Source organism: Anser cygnoides, chromosome 29 (genome assembly GCF_040182565.1).
Source record: "Anser cygnoides isolate HZ-2024a breed goose chromosome 29, Taihu_goose_T2T_genome, whole genome shotgun sequence".
In the NCBI taxonomy this organism is placed as follows: Eukaryota; Metazoa; Chordata; class Aves; order Anseriformes; family Anatidae; genus Anser; species Anser cygnoides.
Window position 1 is genome coordinate 2,243,286 of NC_089901.1, and position 17,191 is coordinate 2,260,476.

A 17,191-nucleotide genomic window follows, 5' to 3' on the forward strand; every position below is an offset into this window, starting at 1 on the left:
TTGCCCCCCGATGCCCCTCCCCCATCCCCTTGCCCCCCAACGTCCCCTCCATGTCCCCGAGCCCCCCAGCGTCCCCAGCACATCCCCCATGTCCCCAAGCCCCCTGACCCCCCCCGACATCCCCTCCCCATCCCCTCACCCCCCCGACAACCCCTCCATGTCCCCGAGCCCCCCAATGTCCCCAGCACATCCCCGAGCCCCCCAACATCCCCTTCATGTCCCCGAGCCCCCCAATGCCCCCAGCACGTCCCCTCCATGTCCCCAAGCCCCCTGACCCCCCCGACAACCCCCTCCCCATCCCCTCGCCCCCCGACATCCCCTCCCCTCGCCCCCCCAATGCCCCTTCCACATCCCTTCGCCCCCCGACATCCCCTCCATGTCCCAAGCCCCGACACCCCCCGACACCTCCCCGTCCCCTCGCCCCCCAACGCCCCCTCCCCGTCCCCAATCCCCCGAAAACCCCCCACCCCCCTAACTGCCCCCCACCGCAGCAGCCAGCCCCGAGGAGGGCCGCGAGGGCGCAAGGAGAAGGAGGGCGAGCGGGGCGAGGAGCGGCAGCGCGCCAAGGGCGGCTCCAAGCCGCTGATGCCCACCTCCACCATCCTGCGCCTGCTGGCCGAGCTCGTGCGCTCCTACGTGGGCATCGCCACCCTCATCGCCAACTACAGCTACACCGTGGGCCAGTCGGAGCTCATCAAGGAGGTACCGTCACCCCGATGTCACCCCAATGTCACCCCGGTGTCACCCCGGTGTCACCGGCGCCCCGTTGTCACCGGCACCCCAGGGGGCGGGCGGCCCCGGCACCCGCCGCGGACGTAGCGGGGTTTGGGGAGCTCGGTGCGCCTCGGGGTCGTCCCCGTCTGTCCCCCCGTGTCCCTTTCTGTCCCCCCGTGTCCCCATTTGTCCCCCGTGTCCCCTCCCCGTGGCCCTTGGGTCCTTGTCGCCGGGTGCAGCAGGGCGTGCTGGCACCTACGTGCGGGCGGCAGCCTGGGTGGCAGGGTCCCTCGGGTGCTGGGCCGCTGTCCCCTCCGTGTGGGTGTCACCCTGGGCGGCAGCGTCCCCAGGCACCCGGGTCCCTGTCACCACGCACGTTAGGGGTGCTGTCACTCGCGTGGTGGTGTCACCCTGGGTGGCAGGGTCCCCGGTGTCCCCAGGTCACTGTCACCATCGGTGGCAGGGCGTGCGGTCACCCCGCGTATTGGGGTCCCCATTGTCACCCCCACGTGTTGGGGTCCCCATTGTCACCCCCACGTGTTGGGGTCCCCATTGTCACCCCCGCGTATTGGGGTCCCCATTGTCACCCCCCACGTGTTGGGGTCCCCATTGTCACCCCACGTGTTGGGGTCCCCATTGTCACCCCCACGTGTTGGGGTCCCCATTGTCACCCCCCACGTGTTGGGGTCCCCATTGTCACCCCCCACGTTGGGGTCCCCATTGTCACCCCCCGTGTTGGGGTCCCCATTGTCACCCCATGTGTTGGGGTCCCCATTGTCACCCGGCGTGTTGGGGTCCCCATTGTCACCCCTACGTTGGGGTCCCCATTGTCACCCCCCTACGTTGGGGTCCCCATTGTCACCCCCACGTGTTGGGGTCCCCATTGTCACCCCACGTGTTGGGGTCCCCCTCTCACCCCCCACATTGGGGTCCCCATCACCCCCCAACAGCACCCCCTACACCCCGACACTCGCGTCCTTGTCCCCACCCGCGTCCCACCGCCCTGTCCCCCTCGCACCCCAGTCCCCCCGCCTCCCCCCCAACCCCCCCAATCCTCCTCGGGGCGGGGGGGGGCTCGGCCGCCCCCGTGGCGCCCCCAAGCCCGTATCCGCCCCCCAGGACTGCAGCGTGCTGGCCTTCGTGCTGGACCACCTGCTGCCGCACACGCAGAACGCCGAGGACAAGGACACGCCGGCGCTGGCGCGCCTCTTCCTGGCCAGCCTGGCCGCCGCCGGCAGCGGCACGGACGCGCAGGTGGCCCTGGTCAACGAGGTGAAGGCGGCCCTGGGGCGGGCGCTGGCCATGGCCGAGAGCACCGAGAAGCACGCCAGGTGGGGACGCGGGGGGCGCGGGGACGCCCAGGGGACACCCGGGGACGTGGGGACACCCGGGGATGCAGGGACACCCAGGGACATGGGGATGCGGGAACACCCGGGGGACACCCAGGGGCATGGGGACACACAGGGACATGGGGATGTGGGGACACCTGGGGACACAGGGACGCTCAGGGACATGGGGACACCCGGGGACGCGGGGACATGGGGACGTGGGGACACCTGGGGGACACGCAGGGACATGGGGACGCGGGGACACCCGGGGACATGGGGACACCCAGGGGACACCCAGGGACATGGGGACGCGGGGACACCCGGGGGACATGGGGACACCTAGGAGACACCCAGGGAGATGGGGACACCCAGGGAGATGGGGATGTGGGGACACCCGGGGGACATGGGGGACACTCAGGGACATGGGGACACCTGGGGATGCAGGGACACACAGGGACATGGGGAGGTGGGGACACCCAGGGGACACCCAGGGACATGGGGACACGGGGACACCTGGGGATGTGGGGACACCTGGGGATGCAGGGACACAGGGACATGGGGACACCCGGGGGACACCCAGGGACATGGGGACACCCAGGGACATGGGGATGTGGGGACACCCGGGGACATGGGGACACCCAGGGGACACCCAGGGCCATGGGGATGTGGGGACACCCGGGGATGCAGGGACACCCAGAGACATGGGGACGCAGGGACACCCGGGGGACACCCAGGGACATGGGGACACGGGGACACCCAGGGACATGGGGACACCCAGGAGACACCAAGGGACATGGGGATGTGGGGACACCCGGGGGACATGGGGACACCCAGGGGACATCCAGGGACATGGGGACACACAGGGACATGGGGACGTGGGGACACGGGGGACACCCAGGGCCATGGGGATGTGGGGACACCCAGTTACCCGTGGGGCGCCCCTACCCCCCCGCACCTCGCTCCCCCCACACCTTTCGGGGCGTCCCCGTCCCCCCCGGGGGCGTCCCCACCCCCTCCCACCCCCACCCCCCTCTGCGGGGCGGCCCCCGGGGAGGTTCCGCGACCCCCGGGGCTGGGGGGGGGGGGGGGGGGCTGGGGAGGGCGGCACGCCCCGGGGGGGGGACGTGCCCCAGCCCCATAGAGGTGCCCCGACGCCCCCCCCTTCCCTCCCCCCCAGGCTGCAGGCCGTCATGTGCATCATCAGCACCATCATGGAGTCGTGCCCCTCCACCTCCAGCTTCTACAGCAGCGCCGCCAAGCCGCAGCACAACGGCATGAACAACATCATCCGCCTCTTCCTCAAGAAGGGGCTGGTCAACGACCTGGCCAGGGTCCCCCACAGCCTCGACCTCTCCAGGTGAACCCCCCCCCCCAAAAAAAAAAAAAAATAAAAGGGGGGGGGGGGCTTGTAGGGTCACCGCGTTGGGTTCGGGGTCGACGCGGCGGGTTTCGGGGGCGCCGCGCCGGAATCGTCGGCGTCAGGGCGCTTACGGCAAAATACCAGGGTTCAGGGGCACTCCAGCAGCTGGGGGGGACATTTGGGGTCACCCAGGACCTGGGGGTCCTGATTTAACGTGTGGTGTGTCCCCCCTCCTCACCCACCGCCCCGCAGCCCTAACATGGCCAACACGGTGAACGCGGCGCTGAAGCCGCTGGAGACGCTGTCGCGCATCGTCAACCAGCCCAGCGGCCTCTTCGGCACCAAGGGCTCCTCCAGCAAGAGCAAGGGCGACGGAGGGGGGCCCCCGCGACGCCGGCACCGCCCCCAGACGGAGGTACCCCCCCCCCCCCCCCCCCCCAAAAAAATCCTGCACCCCATTTGTTTTGGCCCACTCCCCCCTGTACCCTCCTATACAGGGTGGTGGCGGCACCCCGGTGAGGGGCTTGGTTGCCTGTGTCCCCCCCTCCACATTCTCTGTCCCCCCACCCCCATTTTCTGCCCCCCCCATATCTCCCCCGTGCCCCCAAATCTCCCCCGCGCCCCCCCAAATCTTCCTGTCCCCCCAAATCTCCCCCGTCTCCCACGTCCCCTCATCGCTCTCCCGTCTCCCCTCCTCGTGCGCCCCCAAACCCCTCGTGCCCCCGAAAATCCCTCGTGCCCCCCCCCCCCCCCAAATCCCTTCTGCCCCCCCCCCCCCCAATCTCTCCTGTCCCCCCCCCCCCCCATCTCCCCAGGGGACCCCGGGGACCCCGAGCCCCCGAGGAGGACGCGGAGGCAGCGCAGGCGGAGGCTGCCGACGGCGACATGGACGGGGAGGCCGAGGGCGACACCGTGGTGCTGGCCGGGCAGCCCGAGGGGCTCAGCACCCAGGAGATGCAGGTGAGGCTCCCCAAAATCCCCCTTTTTTTCCCCCAAATCCCCCTTTTTCCCCCCCAAATCCCCCTTTTTTTCCCCCAAATCCCCCTTTTTTCCCCAAAAATCCCCCTTTTTCCCCAAAAATCCCCCTTTTTTCCCCAAAAATCCCCCTTTTTTCCCCAAAAATCCCCCTTTTTCCCCAAAAATCCCCCTTTTTTTCCCCAAAAATCCCCCTTTTTTCCCCAAAAATCCCCCTTTTTTCCCCAAAAATCCCCCTTTTTCCCCCCAAACCCCCCTTTTTTCCCCCCAAACCCCCTTTTTTCCCCCCAAACCCCCCTTTTTTCCCCCCAAACCCCCCTTTTTTTCCCCCCAAACCCCCCTTTTTTCCCCCAAGCCCCCCTTTTTTCCCCCCAAGCCCCCCTTTTTCCCCCCAAGCCCCCCTTTTTTCCCCCCAAACCCCCCTTTTTTCCCCCAAACCCCCTTTTTTCCCCCCAAACCCCCCTTTTTTTCCCCCCCAAACCCCCCTTTTTCCCCCCAAACCCCCCTTTTTCCCCCAAACCCCCCTTTTTTCCCCCCAAACCCCCCCTTTTTTCCCCCAAACCCCCCTTTTTTCCCCCCAAACCCCCCTTTTTTCCCCCCAAACCCCCCTTTTTTCCCCCCAAACCCCCCTTTTTTCCCCCAAACCCCCCTTTTTTCCCCCCAAACCCCCCTTTTTTCCCCCCAAACCCCCCCTTTTTTCCCCCCAAACCCCCCTTTTTTCCCCCCAAACCCCCCTTTTTTCCCCCCAAACCCCCTTTTTTCCCCCCCAAACCCCCCTTTTTCCCCCAAACCCCCCTTTTTTCCCCCCAAACCCCCCTTTTTTCCCCCCAAACCCCCCTTTTTTCCCCCCAAACCCCCTTTTTTCCCCCCAAACCCCCTTTTTTCCCCCCAAACCCCCTTTTTTCCCCCCAAACCCCCTTTTTTCCCCCCAAACCCCCCCTTTTTTTCCCCCAAACCCCCCTTTTTTCCCCCCAAACCCCCCTTTTTTCCCCCCAAACCCCCCTTTTTTTCCCCCAAACCCCCCCTTTTTTCCCCCCCAAACCCCCCTTTTTTTCCCCCCAAACCCCCCTTTTTTCCCCCCAAACCCCCCTTTTTTCCCCCCAAACCCCCCTTTTTTCCCCCCAAACCCCCTTTTTCCCCCCAAACCCCCCTTTTTTCCCCCAAACCCCCCTTTTTTCCCCCCAAACCCCCCTTTTTCCCCCAAACCCCCCTTTTTTCCCCCCAAACCCCCCTTTTTTCCCCCCAAACCCCCCCTTTTTTCCCCCCAAACCCCCCTTTTTTCCCCCCAAACCCCCCTTTTTCCCCCCAAACCCCCCTTTTTTCCCCCCAAACCCCCCTTTTTCCCCCCAAACCCCCCCTTTTTTCCCCCCAAACCCCCCTTTTTCCCCCCAAACCCCCCCTTTTTTCCCCCCAAACCCCCCTTTTTCCCCCCAAACCCCCCTTTTTCCCCCCCCAAACCCCCCCTTTTTCCCCCCCCAAACCCCCCCTTTTTCCCCCCAAACCCCCCTTTTTCCCCCCCCAAACCCCCTTTTTTCCCCATAAAACCTCCCATTTCCCCCCCCCCAAAAAAAAAACCAGGTGGAGAACGAGCTGGAGGACCTCATCGACGAGCTGCTGGAGCGGGACGGGGCCGCGGGCAACAGCACCATCATCGGTGAGAGCCCCCCCCCTCGGGCTTTGGGGCGGCCCTGCGGATTTTCGGGGGCGCCCCCCCGTTAATGCCCCCCTCGCCCTCAGTGAGCCGCTCGGGCGAGGACGAGTCGCAGGAGGACGTGCTGATGGACGAGGCGCCCTCCAACCTCAGCCAAGCCTCCACGCTGCAAGCCAACCGGGAAGGTGAGCGCCTCGGGGGGGGGTCCCCGGGGATTTTGGGGGGTGCTGGGGGGACACAAGACCCCGAGCCCCCCCCCCGTCCCATCTGTCTCCCCCCCAAGACTCGATGAACATCCTGGACCCCGAGGACGAGGAGGAGCACACGCAGGAGGAGGACAGCAGCGGCAGCAACGAGGACGAGGACGACAGCCAGGACGAGGAGGAGGAGGAGGAGGAGGAAGATGAGGACGATCAGGTTTGGCGGGGGGGCGCCCACCCTGTTTAATTCTCCTCCATGAGGTTTTGGGGACCCCCGCCTCATTCAATCCTCCTCTGCAAAGTTTTGGGGACCCCCGCCTCATTTAATTCCCCTCCACGAGGTTTTGGGGACCCCCACTCCGTTTAATTTCCTTCCACAAAGTTTTGGGGACCCCCACCCAATTTAATTCCCCTCTGTGAGGTTTTGGAGACCCCCCCACCCTTTTTAATCCCCCACCATGAGGTTTTGGGGACCCCCACCCCATTTAATTCCCTTCCATAAAGCTTTGGGGACCCCCACCCCATTTAATTCCCTAAGCTTTGGGGACCCCCACCCCATTTAATCCCCCTCCCTGAGGTTTTTGGGACCCCCACCCCATTTAATCCCCCTCCACAAGGTTTTTGGGACCCCCACCCCATTTAATCCCCCTCCACGAGGTTTTTGGGGGTCCCCACCCCATTTAATCCCCCTCCACGAGGTTTTTGGGACCCCCACCCCATTTAATTCCCTAAGCTTTGGGGACCCCCGCCCCATTTAATCCCCCTCCACGAGGTTTTGGGGCCCCCACCCCATTTAATTCCCTTCCACAAAGCTTTGGGGACCCCCACCCCATTTAATTCCCTAAGCTTTGGGGACCCCCTCCCCATTTAATCCCCCTCCACGAGGTTTTGGAACCCCCTCCCCATTTAATCCCCCTCCGTGAGGTTTTGGGGACCCCCGCCCCATTTAATGAGGCCGGGGGGGGAGCCCGCTGACGCCCCCCCCCTCCCCGTAACTCCCCCAGGACGACGAGGAAGGGGAGGAAGGGGAGGAAGAGGAGGACGACGACGACGGCTCGGAGATGGAGCTGGACGAGGACTATCCCGACATGAACGCCTCCCCCCTCGTCCGCTTCGAGCGCTTCGACCGCGACGACGACCTCATCATCGAGTTCGACAACATGTTCTCCAGCCCCAGTAAGGGATTTTTGGGGGGGGGGGCACGATGTTGGGGGGGGCCCCCGGCTCCCCACGGGGTGAAGGAGGAGCGGGGAGCCCCTGCGAGTTTGGGGAGGGGGCAGGAAGGGGCGGCGCCCCAGCACCCGCTGCTTTATGTGGATTTGGGGGGGTCACGAAAGGTGCACCCCCACTTCATCACCCCACTATAATTTGGGGGGTCAGGAAGGGATGCACCCCCACTTCATCCCCCAGTATAATTTTGGGGGGGGTCAGGAGGGGATCCACCCCCATTTCATCCCCCCAGTATAATTTTGGGGGGTCAGGAAGGGATTTATCCCCATTTCATCCCCCAATATAATTTTTGGGGGGGTCAGGAAGGATGCACCCCCATTTCATCCCCCAATATAATTCAGGGGGGTCAGGAAGGGGTTCACCCCCATTTCATCACCCCAATATAATTTGGGGGGGGGGGTCACGAAGGGCTCTCCCCCCATTTTTTCATTTTAATATCATTTTTTGGGGGGGGGGGGGTCCTGTCAGCATCCACCCCTTCCCCTCCCCCCCCCCAACCTCGGGGGCCAACCTCGCATCCTCCCCCCTCCCCCCTGCCCCCATTAACCCCCCCGCCCCCGTTAACCCCCTCCCCTATTTTTTATTATTATTATTATTATTATTATTGTTATTATTATTATTATTATTATTATTATCATCAATAATAATTTGTTATATTTATTAATTTATTATTATATTTTATATTATTTTTTATTATTATATTTATTATATTCATTATTCATTATTTATTATATTTTTATTTTATTATTATATTTATTATATTATTTATTATTTTATTATTATTTACTATGTTATATTTTCTATTATTATGATTACATTTTTATTTATTTATTATTTATTATATTTATTATCATTATCAATAATAATTTGTTATATTTATTAATTTATTATTATGTTTTTATTATTTTTTATTATTGTATTTATTATATTCATTATTTTTTTATTTTTATTATTGTTTTCATTATTATATTTATTATTATATTTTTATTTTATTATATTTATTATATTTATTATTTATTTATTATGTTATATTTTATATATTATTATTATTTATTAAATTTATTTTTATATGTATTTTATTTATTATTATTCATATTTGTTTATTATTATTATTATTATTATTATTATTATTATTATTATTATTATTATTATTATTATTATTATTATTATTATTATTATTATTAATCCCATATATTCATTTATCCCCCCGCAGCCGACATCCCCCCTCCCCGGGGAACATCCCGGCCACCCACCCGCTGCTGGTGCGGCACGCCGACCACGGCGCCCTGGCGCTGGGCGCCGGCTCCTCGGGCACCCGCCTGGCGCAGGGCATGGGGCGCAGCCAGCGCACGCTGCGCCAGCTCACGGCCAACACCGGCCACACCATCCACGTGCACTACCCCGGCACGCGCCAGCCCAACCCGCCGCTCATCCTCCAGAGGTCAGTAGCCTCCCCCGCCGCCCCCGGCGGCCACCCGCTGGCCCCCGGTTCCCTCCCGCTGGCCGCCGGCCTCTCCCAGCGCATCCTGGCCTCTCCCGGTGCCCAACGGCCTCCTTCTGTGCCCCAAATCATTCCTTGATGGCCCCCGGTGTCCTCCGGTGTCCCTCATTGTCCCCCAGTGTCCTCCATTGTCCCCCATTGTCCTCTGGTGTCCCCCATTGTCTTCCGACATCCCTCATCGTCCTCCAGTGTCCTCTCGTGTCCCTCGTTATCCCTCGTTGTTCCCCGTTGTCCTCATTGTCCTCCGGTGTCCCTCCTTGTCCCCCATCATCCTCCGGTGTCCCCCGGTGTCCTCTGTTGTGTCCCTCGTTGTGCTCCATTGTCCTCCGATGTCCCTTGTTGTCCTCCCCCATTGTCCTCTGGTATCCCCCATTGTCCTCCAGTGTCCCCCATCGTCCCTCCATGCACCTCGCCCTCCCCCAACGTCTCCTCCTCCGTTGTCCCCTCCTGATGTCCCCATTGCCCCTCTCAGTGTCCCCATTGCCCCCGACCCTCTCGGTGTCCCTATTGTCCCATCCCTTGATGTCCCCATTGTCCCTGCCCCTCTTGGTGTCCCCATTGCCCCGTCCTTCTCCATGGCCCCATTACCCCCGTCCCTCGATGACCCCATTGTCCCTCTCCGTGTCCCCATTGTCCCTCTCCGTGTCCCCATTGCCCCTGTCCCTTGATGCCCCCGTTGCCCCTCTCGGTGTCCCCATTGTCCCGTCCCTTGATGTCCCCACTGTCCCTGTCCCTCTCGGTGTCCCCATTGCCCCTCTTGATGTCCCCATTAGTGTCCCCACTGTCCCTGTCCCTCTCCGTGTCCCCATTGCCCCCATCCCTTGATGCTCCCACTGCCCCTCTCGGTGTCCCCATTTCCCCTGACCCTCTCCATGTCCCCATTGTCCCTCTCGGTGTCCCCATTGTCCCTCTCCGTGTCCCCATTGTCCCTCTCGATGTCCCCATTGTCCCATCCCTTGATGTCCCCATTAGTGTCCCCACTGTCCCTGTCCCTCTCGGTGTCCCCATTGCCCCCGTCCCTTGATGCCCGCATTGCCCCTCTCCATGTCCCCACTGCCCCTCTCGGTGTCCCCATGTCCCTATTGCCCCTCTCGGTGCCCCTATTGCCCCTCTCGGTGTCCCCATGTCCCTATTGCCCCTCTCGGTGTCCCCATTTCCCCTTTCCCTCTCCATGTCCCCATTGCCCCTCTCGGTGTCCCCATGTCCCTATTGCCCCTCTCGGTGTCCCCATTTCCCCTTTCCCTCTCCATGTCCCCACTGCCCCTCTTGGTGTCCCCATGTCCCTATTGCCCCTCTCCATGTCCCCATTGCCCCTCTCGGTGTCCCCATGTCCCTATTGCCCCTCTTCATGTCCCTATTGCCCCTCTCGATGCCCCCACTGCCCCTCTCGGTGTCCCCATGTCCCTATTGCCCCTCTCGATGCCCCCACTGCCCCTCTCGGTGTCCCCATGTCCCTATTGCCCCTCTCGATGCCCCCACAGCCCCTCTCGGTGTCCCCATTGCCCCTCTCCATGTCCCCACTGCCCCTCTCGGTGTCCCCATGTCCCTATTGCCCCTCTCGATGCCCCCACAGCCCCTCTCGGTGTCCCCATTGCCCCTCTCCATGCCCCCACTGCCCCTCTCGGTGTCCCCATGTCCCTATTGCCCCTCTCGGTGCCCCTATTGCCCCTCTCGGTGTCCCCACTGCCCCTCTCGGTGTCCCCATGTCCCTATTGCCCCTCTCGGTGCCCCTATTGCCCCTCTCGGTGTCCCCACTGCCCCTCTCGGTGTCCCCGTTTGCCCTCCCCCCCCCCCCCCCAGCCCCCCCCAGCCCCCAGCGTGGCGCTGTCCCCCGCAGGCTGCTGGGCCCGTCGGCGGCGGCCGACATCCTGCAGCTGAGCAGCAGCCTGCCGCTGCAGAGCCGCGGCCGCGCCCGGCTGCTGGTGGGCAACGAGGACGTGCACATCATCGCCCGCTCCGACGACGAGCTGCTCGACGACTTCTTCCACGAGCAGGGCCCCGCCGGCAGCCAGGCGGGCGAGTGGGGGCGGGGCCTGGGGGCGGGGCCTGGGGGAGGGGAGGGGCCTGGGATTAGGGGGCAGGGGCTGGGATTAGGGGCCTGGGATTAGGGGCGGGGCCTGGGATTAGGGGCAGGGGCTTGGATTAGGGGCCTGAGATTAGGGGCAGGGGCTTGGATTAGGGGCCTGGGATTAGGGGCAGGGGCCTGGGATTAGGGGCAGGGGCCTGGGATTAGGGGCAGGGGCCTGGGATTAGGGGCAGGTGCCTGGGATTAGGGGCGGGGCCTGGGATTAGGGGCGGGGCCTGGGATTAGGGGCCTGGGATTAGGGGCAGGGGCTGGGATTAGGGGCAGGGGCCTGGGATTAGGGGCAGGGGCCTGGGATTAGGGGCAGGGGCCTGGGATTAGGGGCAGGGGCCTGGGATTAGGGGCGGGGCCTGGGATTAGGGGCGGGGCCTGGGATTAGAGGCCCTGGGATTAGGGGCGGGGCTGGGATTAGGGGCAGGGGCCTGGGATTAGGGGCAGGGGCCTGGGATTAGGGGTCCTGGGATTAGGGGCAGGGGCCTGGGATTAGGGGCCTGGGATTAGGGGTGGGGCCTGGGATTAGGGGCCTGGGATTAGGGGCCTGGGATTAGGGGCGGGGTGGGGGCTGGGATTAGGGGCCTGGGATTAGGGGCGGGGGCTGGGATTAGGGGCGGGGGCTGGGATTAGGGGCGGGGGTAGGGGTCAGTCCCTAAGGACGGGGGCGTGGCCAATGGGAGGGGGCGTGGCCAGGGGGAGGGGGTGTGGTCTGTGTGGAGGCGGGGCCTCAGTAAGGGGTGGGGTTAGGGGTGGGGAAGGGCCAGCCTATAGGGAGGGGGAAGGGGCGGGGCCTGAGGGTGGGGGCGGGGCCTGAGGGTGGGGGCGGGGCCTCCCGGTCTGACCCCGCCCCCTCGTGCAGGGACCCTGTCCAGCATCCCCACGGCCCTGACGCGCTGGACGGAGGAGTGCAAGGTGCTGGACGCCGAGAGCATGCACGACTGCGTCTCGGGTGAGTGGGGCCCGGCGAGACCCCCCACATCGATGGCCCCCCCCACCCCATAATCTCCCCCTCCATTCCCCCCACCCCATAAATCCCCCAATCCCCTCCACCCCATAAATCCCCCCCATAAATCCCCCCCCATAAATCCCCCCCCCATAAATCCCCCCCCATAAATCCCCCCCATAAATCCCCCCCATAAATCCCCCCCATAAATCCCCCCCCCCATAAATCCCCCCATAAATCCCCCCCCCCCCCCCCACCCCCACCCCATAAATCCCCCCAATTCCCCCCACCCCATAAATCCCCCCCCATCCCCCCCCACCCCATAAATCCCCCCATTCCCCCCACCCCATAAATCCCCCCATTCCCCCCACCCCATAAATCCCCCCCATTACCCCCACCCCATAAATCCCCCCATTTCCCCCACCCCATAAATCCCCCCCATTCCCCCCATCCCATAAATGTCCCCCCCATTCCCCCCACCCCATAAATCCCCCCATTCCCCCCACCCCATAAATGTCCCCCCCATTCCCCCCACCCCATAAATGTCCCCCCATTCCCCCCACAAATGTCCCCCCCATTCCCCCCATCCCCCCTACCCCATAAATGCCCCCCACCCCATAAATCCCCCCCATTTCCCCCCACCCCCTAAATCCCCCCCATTTCCCCCCACCCCATAAATCCCCCCACCCCATAAATCCCCCCCCATTTCCCCCCACCCCATAAATCCCCCCACCCCATAAATCCCCCCCCACTCCCCCCCACCCCATAATTCCCCCCATCCCCTAAATCTCCCCCCTACTCTCCCCCCACCCCATATATCCCTCCCACCCCCTAAACGCCCCCCCCACCCCCATACCCCTTCCCCCTAACACAGCGGGCGGTGGCAGGTCCCCGAGCCCCCCCCCAACCTTTTGAGCCCCCCCCCCACCTTTTGAGCCCCCCCAACCTTTTAACCCCCCCCAACCCTAATTCCCGCCCCCCCAGTGGTGAAGGTGCCCATCCTGGCCCGGCTGGAGGCGCTGCGGGACGAGGAGCTGGACGAGCGGCGCGAGAAGCGGCGGCGGCAGGCGGCCGAGGACGAGGCCAAGGGCACCGAGCGGGGCCCCGAGGACAAGGAGGGCACGGAGGCGGGCGCCCAGGTCCGTTTTCGGGGGGGGGGGCCACATAAAAATCCCTAAACCCCCCAAAAACACCCCCCCCCCCCCTCCTTGCGGCACTAACCCTCCGTTATCCCCCAGGGCGCAGCGCCCAAAGCCGCCAACAGCTCCGCCGACGCCCCCCGGCAGGTAAACGCCCCCAGGACGTCCCCAAATCCCCCCCCCCCCAAAAAAAAAACCGTCCCCCCCCCACGTGAAACGTGGCGCCCCGCGGGTTGAGGTAGTAGATTGTATAGTTGGAGGCTCACACGCCCGTCTCGGAGATAACTATACAGTCTACTGTCTTCCTCGCGGGGCGCGCGGCCGCCGCTGGACCCCCCTTTTTGTCCCTAAAACCCCCCAAAAAATTTGGGGGGGTCACCGATCCCGTCGTGGGGTTTGGGGGGGGGGGCTTCGCCGCCGCCCCCCCCCCCCCCCCCGCGGCGCACCCGGCGCCCGCCACCCAGGTGAGGGCTGGGTTGCGTTGGTTTATTTATTATTTATTATTTATTTTGGGAGGGGGGGGGGTTATAGGGAGGGGGGGTGTTTGGGGTGCTGGGGGGGATTTCGGGGCGGGGGGGGGGCGCTGCTGGCCCCGTGGGGGTGAGGTAGTCGGTTGTATTGTTGGGGGGCCGGGATGGGAGCCCCGCGATCGAGGTAACGATGCAGCCGACTACTTTCCCCCGGGGGGACCCCTCGCGGCGGGGGCCCTACGGGGTGTGGGGGGGTGTTTTTTTGGGGGGGGGGGGGTGGGGGGGGCACCCATGGGTGCTGCCAGCGCTGACCCCCCCCTTTTAACCCCTCCAGAAGCGGCGGGAGAGCCCCCCCGCCCGGCCCCCACCGCACCCTGGTGATGCTGGAACCGGCCCCCGCCGCCCCGAGCCCCCCGAAGCCCCCGGCCGCCCCCCAGCCCCCGAGCAAGAAGAGGGGGGCCGGGGCGGCCCCCCGGACGCCGAAGCCACCCAGATGGAGCTGTCGCCCGCTCCCACCATCAGTGAGTGCCATTTTTGGGGGGTTCCCGGCATTAATTCGGGGCTGGGGGTGCTCTTTTAAGGTGGGGGTCCTTAATTTTTTTTTGGGGGGGGGGGTCTTCACCGCTGCGTGTCCCCCCCCCCCCGCAGCCTCGCTGTCCCCGGAGCGAGCGGAGGACTCGGACGCGCTGACGGCGGTGAGCAGCGCCCTCGAGGGCTCCCCCATGGACACCTCCAGCCTGGCCTCCTGCACCTTGGAGGAGGCCGGGGGCGGCGAGGCCGGGGGGCCCCCCCCGCCCCCCAAGGCCCCCGGCACCCCCAGGGTCCCCCGCCCGCCCCCGGGCCCCCCGACGCCTCCCACCCCACCGATGACAGGTGAGAGCCCTCGACCCAGTAACACCCCCGCCACCCCGTAACATCCCCGCCGCCCCGTCCTCCGTACCCTTTTTTTTGGGGGGGGGGGGGCAAGGACACAGCCAAATTTTGGGGTGTCCCCCTGCCCGGCCCCCCCCCAAATTAGCTCGCCCCCCGCCTCGTCCTCGGAGAGCTCGTCCACCCGGGACTCAGCCGTCGCCATCTCGGGCGCCGACTCGCGGGGATCCTGGAGGAGCCGCTGCCCTCCACCAGCAGCGAGGAGGAGGATCCGCTCGCAGGTGGGTGCCACGGCCCCAAACGTGGCCCCAAATGTCCCTTAAATATCCCCCAAACGCCCCCACAATATCCCCCAAACGCCCCCTAAATATCCCCCAAATGTCCCCCCCAAATGTCCCTTAAATATCCCCTAAATGTCCCCGCAATATCCCCCAAATGTCCCCGCAATATCCCCCAAATGTCCCCGCAATATCCCCCAAACGCCCCCACAATATCCCCCAAATATCCCCCAAATCCTTAAATATCCCCCCAATGTCCCCCCCGCTGTCCCCCAAACGTCCCCCAAATGTCCTAACGCCTGTGCCCCTTACGGGGTACACGTCCCTGTGTCCCCAGGTCCCTCCCCATGTCCCCCTGTCCCATAAGGGATCCCTGTCCCCGTGTCACCTATGGGGTACGCGTCCCCGTGTCCCCAAGTCCCTCCCCACATCCCACAGGGGATCCGTGTCCCCAAGTCCCCTGTGGGGTACACGTCCCTGTGTCCCTCCCCATGTCCCCTACGGGGTACACATCCCCATGTCCCCAAGTGCTTCCCCATGTCCCATAGGGGATCCGTGTCCCCATGTCCCCTATAGGGTTCGTGTCCCCAAGTCCCTCCCCCTGTCCCCACATCCCATAGGAGATCCGTGTCCCCATGTCCCCTATAGGGTTCACGTCCCAATGTCCCCCAGTCCCTCCCCGTGTCCATTATGGGGTACACGTCCCTATGTCCCTCTCCATCTCCCCGTGTCCCCTATGGGGTACACATCCCCATGTCCCATAGGGGATCCGTGTCCCCATGTCCCCAAGTCCCTCCCCCTGTCCCCACATCCCATAGGGGATCCATGTCCCTATGTCCCCTATAGAGTTCGTGTCCCCAAGTCTCTCCCCGTGTCCCCATGTCCATTATGGGGTACACGTCCCCGTGTCCCTGCCCATGTCCCCTATGGGGTACACGTCCCCGTGTCCCCAAGTTCTTCCCCATGTCCCTACATCCCATAGGGGATCCATGTCCCTATGTCCCCTATAGGGTTCGTGTCCCCAAGTCCCTCCCCGTGTCCCCATGTCCATTATGGGGTACACGTCCCCGTTTCCCTCCCCATGTCCATTATGGGGTACGCGTCCCCGTGCCCCCAAGTTCTTCCCCATGTCCCCACATCCCATAGGGGATCCATGTCCCTATGTCCCCTATAGGGTTCGTGTCCCCAAGTCCCTCCCCGTGTCCCCATGTCCCCTATGGGGTACACGTCCCCGTGTCCCTGCCCATGTCCCCTATGTACACGTCCCCGTGTCCCCTATGGGGTACACGTCCCCGTGTCCCCAAGTCCTTCCCCATGTCCCATAGAGGATCCATGTCCCCATGTCCCCTATAGGGTTCGTGTCCCCAAGTCCCTCCCCGTGTCCCCTGTTGGGCACCCATCCCCGTGTCCCCAAATCCCTCCCTGTATCCCCCACATCCCATAGCGGTGTCCCTATGTCCCCAAGGGCTTCCCCCCCTCCCCAGCACCACGGGGGGGGGGAAGTCCCCACCTCCACGTGACCCCATTGTGGGGGGGGTCCCCACCGTGTCCCCCCCGCAGGGATCAGCCTCCCCGAGGGCGTGGACCCCTCGTTCCTGGCGGCGCTGCCGGACGACATCCGCCGGGAGGTGCTGCAGAACCAGCTGGGGATCCGCCCCCCTGCCCGGGCCCCGCCCACCCCTAGCCCCGCCCCCCCGGTGGTGGCCAATCCCGGCCTCACCGAGGTCAGCCCCGAGTTCCTGGCCGCCCTGCCCCCGGCCATCCAGGAGGAGGTGGGTGGGGCCTGGGGGATGGGGCGGGGCCTCAATGGGAGGGGCCTCAATGGGTGGGGCCTCAATGGGTGGGGCCTCAATGGGTGGGGCCTCAATGGGTGGGGCCTCAATGGGTGGGGCCTCAATGGGTGGGGCCTCAAATGGGTGGGGCCTCAATGGGAGGGGCCTCAATGGGAGGGGCCTCAATGGGAGGGGCCTCAATGGGTGGGGCCTCAATGGGTGGGGCCTCAATGGGTGGGGCCTCAATGGGTGGGGCCTCAATGGGAGGGGCCTCAATGGGAGGGGCCTCAATGGGAGGGGCCTCAATGGGAGGGGCCTCAATGGGAGGGGCCTCAATGGGAGGGGCCTCAATGGGAGGGGCCTCAATGGGAGGGGCCTCAATGGGAGGGGCCTCAATGGGAGGGGCCTCAATGGGAGGGGCCTCAATGGGAGGGGCTTTGGACAGGGGCGGGGATTAAGCTGTGGGTTATTGCGGTGGGGGTGGAGCCTAAGAAAGTGGGCGTGGCTTGGTGTGTTAGGTGGTGGGCGGGGCTTGTGGAGTAGGCGGGGCTTGTGGAGGGGTGGGGGGTAACCTGTGGGTTGTAGGGGTGTGGTCTGTGATTGGGTGGGGCCTAAAAGTGGGCGGGGTTTAATGGGTTAGGTGTTAGGGGGCGGGGCTTACGGAGTGGGCGGGGCCAAGTGGG

General features: G+C 63.8%; 1 protein-coding gene across 1 annotated transcript in view; it reads left to right on the forward strand.

The window, feature by feature from the left end:
• Positions 1 to 17,191, forward strand: part of HUWE1 (HECT, UBA and WWE domain containing E3 ubiquitin protein ligase 1) — a 67,202-nt gene that overhangs the window by 31,617 nt on the left and 18,394 nt on the right. Inside the window, 21 exon segments of the mRNA XM_066984585.1 lie at positions 492 to 512; positions 515 to 702; positions 1,834 to 2,045; positions 3,220 to 3,399; positions 3,655 to 3,816; positions 4,212 to 4,362; positions 5,956 to 6,031; positions 6,115 to 6,213; positions 6,312 to 6,445; positions 7,233 to 7,404; positions 8,672 to 8,674; positions 8,677 to 8,899; positions 10,797 to 10,975; positions 11,896 to 11,985; positions 12,964 to 13,118; positions 13,218 to 13,346; positions 13,923 to 14,109; positions 14,237 to 14,498; positions 14,607 to 14,683; positions 14,686 to 14,739; positions 16,297 to 16,508. Coding sequence (XP_066840686.1) covers positions 492 to 512; positions 515 to 702; positions 1,834 to 2,045; positions 3,220 to 3,399; positions 3,655 to 3,816; positions 4,212 to 4,362; positions 5,956 to 6,031; positions 6,115 to 6,213; positions 6,312 to 6,445; positions 7,233 to 7,404; positions 8,672 to 8,674; positions 8,677 to 8,899; positions 10,797 to 10,975; positions 11,896 to 11,985; positions 12,964 to 13,118; positions 13,218 to 13,346; positions 13,923 to 14,109; positions 14,237 to 14,498; positions 14,607 to 14,683; positions 14,686 to 14,739; positions 16,297 to 16,508 — 2,966 coding nt within the window.